The 12205-nt window shown below is 47.1% G+C and overlaps 1 protein-coding gene across 1 annotated transcript in view; it reads left to right on the forward strand.

The window, feature by feature from the left end:
- Positions 1-11972, forward strand: part of Txndc5 (thioredoxin domain containing 5) — a 32147-nt gene extending 20175 nt beyond the window's left edge. Inside the window, exons 4-10 of the mRNA XM_008831636.3 lie at positions 801-897; positions 2376-2491; positions 4700-4786; positions 5769-5909; positions 8807-8889; positions 10406-10535; positions 11525-11972. Coding sequence (XP_008829858.1) covers positions 801-897; positions 2376-2491; positions 4700-4786; positions 5769-5909; positions 8807-8889; positions 10406-10535; positions 11525-11647 — 777 coding nt within the window. The 3' untranslated portion in view covers positions 11648-11972. The remainder of the gene's footprint in view (positions 1-800; positions 898-2375; positions 2492-4699; positions 4787-5768; positions 5910-8806; positions 8890-10405; positions 10536-11524) is intronic.
- The last annotated feature ends 233 nt before the right edge of the window (positions 11973-12205 follow it).

A 12205-nucleotide genomic window follows, 5' to 3' on the forward strand; every position in this document is an offset into this window, starting at 1 on the left:
ACGTTCCTGTTGATGAAATCATATCTGTTTTTACATTGCATTATTTTACTATTCCCTAAACTTTGATTACTGCAACCTTCTTGTCCTTACCAGCAGGTGCCAGTGAGGCCTTTGTCTGTTGCTCCTGGTGCTGGGGGCAGGAGAGGTGGCTACAGATAAGGGCTGACCTTATCTGGCAGCAGCATCTTTTAAAAGGCTGTCTTGCCCCTTTCTGTATTTCTGTCCCAGACTTTGCTGTATGAATTATCTTCTAAAGGTACAACTCACAGGGCCTGTCGCAGTCTCTGTTGCCTGCTGCCTGTTGGCTCCTCATCCTCTATTTTTCCTTTCTGTCCGTCTGGTGCTTTAATTGCCGTGGTTCCTCTGGCCCCTTGTATGAGCTAAGGGTCACCAGCTCTGCTCCCTGGTGATGTCTCTTCTAGCTTTGCCTGCTTTCCTGCCTCTGTGTCCTTAGCTACCACCTGTCTAGAGCAGTTCCCTAGAAATTTCACCTTGTATGCTATGGGAAATCTCAGATTACAAAAAGAGAGGAAGGTTTGCAATTGGATTGTCTTCAGCTTATGTGTTTCGTTTGGTTGAGTTTGGGGTGGAGTCCAGAACTCCAGTTCCTATTGGGTAGGCCTGGTGACGTGGCACCCGGAGCAGTTGGTCTCACTCAGCACAGCAACACCACACACAGGTATGGGGTAGACAGGTGACAGCCAGTATATGCAGACTGTTGTAGATAAGGCCAGAGCTGCTTCTATGGCTCCACTGCATCCTCAAGGACAAACCCATTGACTGTTGTTTCTTCCTGGTAGACACCAGAGCCAGAAGTAGAGCCACCCAGAGCCCCAGAGGTCAAGCAAGGGTTGTACGAGCTGTCAGCCGGCAACTTTGAGCTGCATGTCGCACAAGGTAAGGATGCACTGCCCACTGTGGCTCTGGACGGGCTGAGCTTTCTTCTTGCTACTTGAGGGCTCATAGCTGCATCTGCTCCTGACTCAGCATTTCTGCAGCACTATTAAGATTGTTGCTTAATGCAGGAGCTCATACACGCTATCTCTCCTTCTGCTGCCCTTGGAGACAGGCTTGGCCTGATCCTCAACTAAAGCTATGTGTACACTAGATGTACATAGCACCCTCTGATAAGAAAGTGTTTGTGTTAGTGTTAATGTGAGTGCTTATTGACAGGATGTAGAAGCAAACACCTTTTTGTTCAAATGGAGTTTAGGACTGTTACAGCCTATGAATCAAAGTAGGTGTTCTTTACACTTGCTATTTGAAGTTGGTCTCCTAAATATCAAAACAATCTACCTACAGTCTGCATTGCAAATAATATACAAGACAGTTAGCATATGCACATGTTTCAGAAGTTGGCTCCACCATGTATAGCTAGAAAGCAAACACAGCTTCCTCACTGGCTCAGTTATCACATACTGCATGGAGAGAAATCTCCCTGGAAGACTGGGTTGCAAACGTTGTGAGAATGGGCTTAGAAATGTATCTGGCCTCAAAGCCTGTGCCTGTTGTGAATGGGGCCCATCCCTCACCACCTATATCATTCAAATAATTTATCATGATGTCTTCAACCCTTTTCATTTGTATTCTGATTTGTTATGTAATGTGTTACCTACAGTAGCATTCCTACAGTGAGACCTCTGTGTTTCCTCTGTGAAGACGTCAGACTGACTTGGCTCCAACTATAATGTGCACCCAAATCACCTTGTCATAGACAATCTCCCACAAGCCAGCCCAGCCCTACCTGAAGCAAGGGTCTGTTGCAGGGTACATCGTGCAGACCCCACACTTGCTGTTCTGAGGCTCACTGAGGCTCCTTACCTCCCTACCTCCTAAATATTGGAAGCTGGATCTAGGGATATAGTCTTCCTTTGGTGCTTTTGGGAAAGCAGGAAGCACTTACAGCTGCTGTCAGCACTGAGTGTCTAACGTCTGTGATGGAAGTGTCCCCGAGAGCCACTGTCTGATCCTCTCACTCATCAGCTTTAGCAGTGCTGATCTGACCTCTTACTCAAGCATGCTTCCTCCTCACCCTTCCTCCCCTTCCCCTTTCTCCTCCTGCCCCCTATTTATCACTTGCAGTGTTACAGTTCATAGAAGAGGCAGAATAAATGCACAGTTCTTTCCCCCTTTTTGCCAGTTTTCTCAGTATGAGTTGCTTCTCTTTTCCTTCAAAGATGACAAATTTGATTTTGAGTATTGTTTTGAACTCTGATACGAACATAGTGATGGCCAGTCCCTCTTTACCAGAAAGAATTGAGATTTTTGTAAACATAAGAACAAAGCTCTATTCTTCTATTAGACCCCTGGTTAGCTGTGATGTGAATTCCAGCGCCTCTTTCCCCACTTCCTTCTTCACCTCGGCTTCCCTACAGGCAACCACTTTATCAAGTTCTTCGCTCCGTGGTGTGGTCACTGCAAAGCTCTGGCTCCGACCTGGGAGCAGCTGGCTCTGGGCCTTGAACATTCTGAAACTGTCAAGATTGGCAAGGTAAGCGAAAGCCCTTATTAAACTAGAAATAGACTGCTTTGGGCTGGATTAATTAGCAGAGTAGCCCATTATTCATTTGGTGTGCAAAGTCGCAAACTGGATTTATTAATTCCATTTAGTGTGCCACTTGACAATTCATTTCACCTTCACAGATGGCAGCCTGGTTTTGAGTCCACTGGCTTTTCCACAGCCTGGAGATAAATTATGGCCTGGGCTGCTTTGTTTATTTTGAAGGGACAGCCAATTCTGAATTGGCAGCCCTGGAGCCTGTTCTGCAAAGATATGGGGTAGAGCCTTGCAGAATGCTCACTGGACATTTGTGGAGCTCAGCTAAGAGCTCACTCCCAAAGGGCCCTGGTCTCTGTACTCACACAGGCTTGCAGCAGACCCCATCTCAGACCCTACTTGCACCACTGCCCATGATTCCTTCCAACTGTTCACATAGAGAAGCCAAAAGTAATGTCTAGCAATTTCTGTGTATCCAGGTTTTCTGGAACTCTCCAGAACAGCTCCCAGGCAATCAGGCACTTTTAATGTCATCCGTCCTGTGGTGCCCACCAGGCATCCTTCATGGAATTCCTCTAGAGAAAAATCTTTTTCCTCTGACACAGGGCTCATTTGCATGGGTAGGTTGTATGTCCAGATATGAGGTCAAAAGCAAAGCCTGGGGTTCAGATAGACTTCGCAGACTGACCTTGACTTAGATATCTCTCCTTAGGCAGAAGGGAAGGAAGATGTATGTGCCATGTGTAGTCATGAAGTTGAGAATGTACTGTGTAGTGTGGCCCTTGGAGTGGAGCAGTGCCGAGTAGACTGTAATCATTATTAGTTTAATGGATTCTCTACTTAAGCTTTCAATGATCTATTCTATGCTATGATTATTTTATATATAATATTTATAGTCATTGAACATTTTGCAGAAGTCATTATGTCTTGTGTTCTATCTTGCCAAGACTTTGTATTCTTCAGATTATTTTGTGAACTTTTATTGGAGATGGTGTGTTTCCCGTTTATCTAGTAGAGGCTCTGAGCAATACAGGCCATGAGGGGCCTTTATTTCTAGGTGCTTGGGGCTGTGTTAGAGTGGACCCTGGAAAGTGCTCATGCATCATAGACCCGGCTTGAAGTTTCCTAGACTTCACTTACCACTTGAATGGCTCTCACTGCAGCCTTGTAGCTTCATGTAGTTTTAAAACCGTACTTTTTTGACACGATGAAAAACAACTTAGTTCTGTCTGTCTAATTTTAATGCTGATAAAGTTTAAAAAGTAACTTAGAAAATGTTTGTGAAAATATCAGGCAAGGAGAATCCTTAAAAGATTGAAATGAAGTAGTCTGACCCAGAGATGATACAGGTCTGTAATCCAAGCTACTCTGGAGGCTGAGGCGGGAGGCTTATGAGTTTAAGGTCAGCTAGGGCACTTTATTGATCTCTTGTCTCAAAACAAAAATATTTTAACAGAACTGGAAATGTAGCGCTTGCCTAATATACATAGGGCCCTAGGTTAAACTCTCAGTAGAACAAATAAATATGGTAATCTTATTTAGACAAATTTATAATGCTATGCTTATCAGACTTTCCTATTAAAGTTGATTAATTTGCTCCCATTTGCCTTTATTTGTTTATTTATTTTTTGGTCAGGGTCTTCCCGTAGCCCCAGCTGGCCTAGAACTCACTATGTAGACCAGGCTAGCCTCCATCTCACAGGGATCTGCCTGCCTCTGCCACCAAGTGCTGGGATTAAAAGAGTGTGCCACCACACTTGACCCGATTTGCCTTTTTGTGTATGTATATGCTGGGGTTCAAACCCAGGGGCTTTGTGCATGCTAAGCACATGCTCTGTCACTGAGCTGTGCCCCTAACCATCCTGCTTGATTTGAAACCTAATGCTGAGTGTGACAGTCATTTCCATGGTTCTGGGCATCGTCCACATGAGTGTCCAGCTCAGCAGAGCCCCTTCTCAGGTGTCGGAAGGCTTCCTAAACCTAGCATTTTCCAAGTGAGTTAAAATAAATCCTGTATGTAAAACAAATCTCATCACCTTGTTCCATTAGCTCAGGTATGTAAGGAAAAATTTCAAACTTGTAGCTTACTGCCACAGATGCTGTGGAATCTAGCTTTTAAAATTTTTTATCAAAGTACAGATTATCCCATAATGCCTTTAGCATTGAGGAACCTGACCAGGAGCTTTATTGTACCATTTTCAGGTTGACTGTACGCAGCACTATGGACTCTGTTCTGAAAACCAGGTCCGAGGCTACCCAACTTTGCTCTGGTTTCGAGATGGCAAGAAGGTATGTCTCTGGTTCCTGTGTGGGCTAGTCCTTCTGTCAGCCACTGCATCTAAGATGCTGAGGGGTTTACAGGTACAGCAAATGGCCACTGCCAACTGCTGGAGGAATGTGTACAGTGGAACTTTCGTCTTTCCCTTAGCTGATAAGGCCTGTTAGACAAGAAAACTGACATTTGTTACACTGTTTTGAGGCATTTTGTTAGCTCAGGTTATATCACCAGTTACCCAACTGCGCAGGCCAGGATACCTGTCGTCTGGTACAAACACAGACCTTCCAGACCTCGGACCAGGAATAATGCTTGCCCTCAGTGAGGTTCTGCCTCCTTCCTCCTTCCATGCCTGGCCCATGGTCTACAGCTCAGAATTCCCCAACATATTAGATTTTGTTAACTTGACACAAACTAGAGTCACCTCAGCAGAAGGGACCTCAGTTGTGGAGTTTCCTTCATCAGACTGGCCTGTGGGCATGTCTGTGAGGCATTTTCTTAATTCTTAATTGATGTAGGAGGGCCCAGCCCACTGTGGGTGGTGCCATTCCTGGCAGGTGGGCATGGACTGTATAAGAAAAGTAGCTGAGCCAGCCAGGGGGGAGCGAGCCAGCAAACAGCGGCCTCTGTGGTCTCTGCTTCAGTTCCTGCCCCCAGATTCCTGCCTTGAGTTCTTTTGATGGTGCACTGTGACTTGTAAGATTTAATAAACGCTCCCTTCCCCAAGCTGGTTTTGGTAGGATACCCAGGGGAGCATGATGGCTGACGGGCCAGCCTGTACTTCAGACACCTGTACTATACAGCTTATGGAGAAGGTGATGTGGCGACTCTCACTAAAGCCAAGATGTTTGCTTGTGATTTGTCCTTTTTCAAGTGAGAGAGCAGGCAGATATCATGGCTGGAGCTGAGACCCCTGATGAGGACTCAGCGTGGCAAGTGGGGTGGGACGTATGTGACAGAAGTGCTCAGCATCTCTGTGGCCTGTGTCTTGGACAGGTAGATCAGTACAAGGGAAAGCGGGACTTGGAGTCACTGAGAGACTATGTGGAGTCACAGCTGCAGGGTCCAGAGGTGGCCCCAGAGACCATCGAGCCTTCGGAGACCCCAGTGCTGGCTGCTGAGTCTACTGGCAACAAGGTATTGGTTGGAAAGCATAGACATGATTGGATCACCTACCCACCTACAGAATCTTATCAAACAGGGCCCTCTCGATGCAAAATGCTTTCTTGTCTACTGTTTCTTGCTTTATGTGGCCCAGGTCAGCAGAGGGAGTCTTCCCTTGCAAAAACCTGAGGTAGACATGAGAAAATCCTGAGGAGGTATTTGGTGTCACAAGCCTCTGGAATCTGTCCTTCATGGCTTCATTACTTGGGGATGATATATGTGAACCTTGCCTACTACACTGGCTCCATTTCTCTTCACCCCAGAACTTGCTGCTGTCATTTGACTTTGACCTTACAGCAAAGGCTTCTTGGAGATCTGCAGCTGGGAGGGCTATGCAGAGGATTGGGCAGGCAGATTGCAGATTTCATTTGTTTAGGCAGCCTGTCATCCTGCGTTCATGTGGCCTTGGGTTTAGACTATAGGTTCTGCATTTTATCAAGCCCCCGTTACACTTCCAGCTGCCAGAAAACAACAACAGCAACTATGACTTTTCCAGCCTGTAAAGGTTGGGGTCTCCGAGGGAAACAATGAGACCATGTATGAGCAGGTGTCCTGGGGGAGCTGTGATGAGCCTATGTGCTGAGCATCACCTAGTTGGAGAGATGCTGGGGTGTTTGCAGGACAGACTCCCAAGGTGCCAGATGGGGGCGCATGGGAACCACCGTACCGGCTGGTGTGTTCAGGTCAGGGCCAAGCCAGGCAGCAAGGCACTGAAGGGAAACAGTTCCTGAGCTGCAGTGGGATACCAGAGAGTGGCAGAGATGGGAGCTAGAGGGTGGAGCACCTGTCGCCAGCCAGTTGGTGGGGAGCCCTGGTGGGTTTGAGCAGTTGAACTGCAGGAAGATGATTTGCAGCTTCTGAGGTGAGGTGAGAGGAAAAGCTGTTGTATTGGGCCCTGAAAAACAAGACTCCAAAGTAAGAGGGAGACAGAGGAGGTCAGAAGAGAAAGCCTAAGGGTCCTACTTTTGTGAGCACAGATCCTGGGGGGTGGGAGGCAAGGGAAGGAGGGGTCCAAGGTGACTCAGATTTCTGGAGTGTCTGGCTAATGGTGGCACCCAGCATAGAGAAGGAGCAGGGAGCAGGAAGGGTGGTTTCCTGGCTGTGTGAGAGAGGGTGGAGACACACGATGGACAGTTAGTACGGGACTCTGGACCACCACAAGAGGTCTGCACTAACTGAGTGATGTGTCACCAGCCAAACATAGAAACAGACACTGAAGCTGTGGGTGCCAAGACTATTCAAGGGCTGGTGCCATAGGTTTTCCACAGCTGCCCACCCTAAAGTCAGTGTGTTCAAAGCAGAGTTCAGTCCACCCTCTGTATTCAACCAGAGATCAAAAGTAGGTCAAATTGCACTTTTACCAAATGTATGTGTAAATTATTCTCTTTATTAGGCTCTAAACAACTATTGACATTTCATTGTATGAGGTTATCATAAGTAATTCAGAGATGATTTAAAGTATATGGGGGATGCATGTAGGCTCTATGAAAATACCTGTTACAGGTAAAGGACCTGAGCCTCCCTGGGTTATGGACAGAGTGTTCCTGGCACCAGTGCCCTGTGGGTACTGAGGAATAACTTCATGGATGTTATTCATCTCCCACCATTCTGCTTCCTAACAAGCCAAGCTCTTTCCTGGATAGTGAGACATTGGGGGCCATAGGGAGGGGCAGCGAGCATGCCAGGATGAGGGCAGTGACTCTAACTGAAGCCTTACCATGTGAAGAGAGGACTCGACTCGCTGGAGCTATCACTCAGGAAAACTCAGTTCTTGGGAATTAGAAAAGTCAGTGGCATAGCTGCCCTCCTCCCCAGGTGTGGGCAGCCAGAGGCCTCCTCAAGTCAAGACCCATTCCCTACTTGTACTCTTACTGGTCAGGGACAGCCTGAAGTTTTGGTTTAAGAAGTAAACAAACAATTCTGGAGTTGTATGAGTACATACAAATATTAGGGGAGCATATGTGTCATGGCGGTTATAAAGGTCATCCCTAATTGAGTAGAATTATACCCCTTAGGTCCTTTCATCATACACTGTGGCTATTTATAATGAAGCTTTCCACCATTAGGCAGGCCTCTTAGCGAGGCAGCGTATTTCTGGACATAAGGATGGTAGTGTTCTCAGTGGCCCTGCTTAGCCTTGGAGTCCCCGACAGCAGCCCTCGTACACTTGAGCTGCTTGATGAATCCTTCATAGCGGCACTCTTAGAGGACTGCTGCATACCCACTTTTAGTGAAACAGATAAGATCCTGCAACTGTCAAGATTAAATTGCTTTGAGATACCTTCCCTTGAAATACTCCAGCTGAATTGGATGAGCATCACTCAAACTTGTTTTGTATGTAAGAACGGCAAGAAGCCCATTCTGTGTAAAACACCTAGTTGACCTGTGCTGAGGCAGCTAGGTTCCTCTGTTGGCTAAGAGGGTACATGCTTGGATAGGCAGGACAGGAGAGAAGAGTGAGCCAGCTCCTACAGCCTACCAGTGGCACCTTGGGCTGCAGGCCTGGGAGGTGCAGGATCAAGGCTAGAGTAGAGTGACCTATACTGTTGAGCCCTGGAGGATGGGGGCCACACCTGAAGCCTCTGGGCTGGCTGTGGGCAGAACAGAGGCCTGGGAGGTCTGTCTGGGGTCTCAGCTTCCTGCTGTGCCCCCTAAGATGACACCCACCTGCAGTGTCCTGCTGTCCGACTCCTCACTTCTAGCAGCTCCTGGGCTCTCACCCTGGGCCCATCAAGAGACCTTGGCCGCCCTGTGTGTAGCTTGTAGACTGTCCAGGAGTGTGCCTGGCAGCATTTTTCAGAAATGACAGGTTCTTCTTCCTGCCCTAGTCTATCTTAATCAGTGTATTTAAACTGACTTTCCCCCTGAAGGGCACTGTGCTGGCACTCACAGAAAAGAACTTCGATGATGCTGTTGCAGAAGGAATAACCTTCATCAAGTTTTATGCTCCATGGTAAGTGGCCACCTAATTAGAAATAGTACCAGTGTATTCTCCGTCACAGCATGTCTTTCAATTCAGTAGGTCACCTTCCAGACTGGACGTTGGGCAGGCATCATGTGTAAACACAGGCCATGTTGCAGAAAATGTTGCCTTTATAGCCCCTGTTCATCAAATATATTGAAGTCATCAAGTATATTGAAGCACTCAACAGTTATTGTATAAATAATAAGGTTAAATTACTTAAAGTTCAGTCTACTCCAGAAAAACAAAAATGGAGCTGAGTTTCAGTGGTCATAGAAAAGTTCATTTCACGGCATCTGGAACTTTCCAAATGGATGGCTTTGCTGGGGGAGCCAATAGTGAACATGGTGCCAGAGCTCAGCTCCCCGCTTGCCTTGTAATCATGTTACAGAAACCAAGAAGAGCTCAGCTTTCTGTTAGAACCTCTCAGTATGTGACCAAGTTACCTGAACCTTCTGCCACCTCGTCCTTGGGGACTAGAGCATGAATGGATAGAGCGCCAGGGGTTTGAGACCAGGATCACCTGGCTGTGAACTGCTGTAACTCTGCATGCCCTTGGATGCCCTTGAACTTGTTTCCTCAGCTCTGAAATAGGAGCAAGAGTCTGTCTTCATAAGTAAAGCAGTCCACTGGAACAAGCAGTGTGTGCAGAGTGTTGGATGATTTACCCAAATGCACAGGGACGTCACCATGTCACTTTTCTTGTCAGCTTGTTTCACTCCTTGTACTCAGGAGAAACCGTAATGGCAGGGATGGGAAGCTAGTGAGGATGCAGGTCAGGAGCTGGGCAGTTTTTGCTCTAATAGAAAGGCAGTCTGGAGGAGATGCATGCCTGGAATCCCAGCACTGGGAAGGCTTGAGGCAGGAGGAATGTGAGTTCATGGCCAGCCTGGGCTACAAAGAAGACCTGGTAACAAAGAAGAAATGCTGCTGAGTAATCATTAAAATACTTCTTATTAAAAAATCCCTAAAGCTGTGTGATCACGAATGACAAGACCAGACCCTGCAGTGGGGAAGGACAGGAAGAAACAGGTGTATGGGGCAGATGGGAGGATTTGCACCAGACTGTCATGGCCTCTTTGAGGTTGCTGAAGTGTCAAAGAATCTCTGAAGTCTTGAAATCTTTACCCAAGCAATCCAGTCTAAACTGCCCTCGGCCCTAAAGTGAGGCTTTAAAATCCCGGGTTTCCTTGGACTTGTTCGTGTTCTCCCCCTGCTGTTTACAGGGCATTCATGCTCCACTTTGCTCCACTCACCGTCCTGAAAGTGGGCTCAGAGTATAAACTTTCTGTAGCCCTACTTACTTCTGTCAGGTTACCAAAATGACTGAATTCCTTTTTGGGGGGGGTGGAGGCGGGGAAGAGTCTACATGTATTCAGTGGGAGAACTTGATGTTTATCAACACCTCTTTGAGGCAGGTGTTGACCTGGAGAAACAAGGCCTTAGTGGTAAGATGCAGAGTGACCTTGCCTCAGACTTCAGCATGGCTGCCTCTGCTCCCTTCTAGGTGTGGCCACTGTAAGAATCTGGCTCCTACCTGGGTGGAACTCTCAACAAAGGAATTCCCTGGCTTAGCAGGGGTCAAGATCGCCGAAGTCGATTGCACTACTGAGCGGAATATCTGCAGCAAGTACTCGGTGGGTACCCTGACGAAAATATGCCTTGCCTGGGGATGCTAAGGATTTGGAGCAGCTCCCCAGGGGACTGTCATTTGGCATTATGGAATGAGATCGCTCACTCTGCTCTGGCCTCCCTAGAGAGTGGCTTGTGTCTTGATTTGTGTCATTTGAGAAACAAAGGATACTCTGAAAGGCCCTCACTATCCTCGGCTGCAGGAAGTGGGCTCTAGGGCCATGCTGAATCTAGGCTGTACAGTACTGAGATGCCAAGTGCTGAGAGCACATGCTGCCTCCATGGCCCTTCTTGGTGACTGCCCAGCCCCTTGTCCTAATCACTGGAGGACTCAGCATTCAGATATAAGCCAAGCCCTAAAGGGTGGGGCTGAAAGGAGCCTGTAAATCTAACCTTTCTTTGGAAAGGCCATGGCCAGGAAACCAGACTTTTAAACTGGTGCTTTTGTCCTGAGCTGGTCATATAGGTTTATGGACTATATTTATCATTTATATTTTGCTTTTTGTGTGTATGGTGTTTGTTTGTATTGCTGGGGATGGAACCCAGTGTCTCTTGCATACCACACATGTGCTGTACCACTGACATTAGCCACAGAATTTTCCAGCCCCATCTATAGGAGCTTTTCTGAGGTGGTGGTGGTGGTGGTGGTGGTGGTTGGAATGAGAGAGAGAGAGAGAGAGAGCCCAAAGTTGATGTCCAATTTCCTCCTTAGTCACTTTCTACTTTATTTTTGAGACAGGAACTTGGAGCTCATTGATTTGGCTAGGCCGGCTGGCCTAGTTCTGGGGATCCACTGTCTCTAGCCTCCCTAGCACCAGAGCTGCAGATGCACACCACAGGGCCTGGCTTTTACATGAGTGCCGGGGATCTGAACTCAGGTCCTCATGCTGTGTGGCACTTTCCTGAGCCATCTCCCCAATCTCTACTTTTAAGCAACAACTTGCTTGTGATGTAAATCATTCTGTTCAGCTTGTCTTTTTTTACTCTTTTAAAGGTACGAGGCTATCCCACATTGTTGCTTTTCCGCGGAGGTGAAAAAGTGGGTGAGCACCATGGCGGTAGAGACCTGGACTCCTTACACAGTTTTGTTCTGCGCCAGGCGAAGGATGAACTATAGAGACCCCTGTGACAGTCCCCTGCCCTGACCTCCTGCAGCTAGTGTATAGGAACAACATCGTAAGGATGTCGTGGCTGTTGGGAAAGCTGACTAAACTAAACTTGTGTGTCTTCATGTCTGCTTTTTCAGCCACTACACACTATGGACCTTGATCAAGTTTCTCTAATCACATAGCTCACGGTCACTGGGCAAACCAAATATTTTCAGTGGCAATTCATCCTGTAACTTTCTCTTGACAAAATTAAATTGGCTTCCTTTGAAACAAAAATAAGTGTCAAGGAAAACCAAATTGCTGAACTCTGCTGGCTCCTGAGAGAGTTGGAAATGCATTATCCAAAAACATAGTTTTTTGAACTGCCTCTGAGTTCTAGAAAGGTGGTCTATGGCGCTGTTGATGTTCCTTTGATCTGAAGGTCATAACTGACTTAATATGGTTGGTCCATAGCTTAAAGATACCTTCGCAGGTGTCTGCTTCTGCTGGTCTTACCTCTATAGAGGTAAGCCATAATGAACGGTACTTTTGACATGTGCCCAAAGCTGATATGTGTGTTGACACTT

The sequence above is a fragment of the Nannospalax galili genome, unplaced genomic scaffold (genome assembly GCF_000622305.1).
Source record: "Nannospalax galili isolate Female #2095 unplaced genomic scaffold, S.galili_v1.0 scaffold72, whole genome shotgun sequence".
Classification (NCBI taxonomy): Eukaryota; Metazoa; Chordata; class Mammalia; order Rodentia; family Spalacidae; genus Nannospalax; species Nannospalax galili.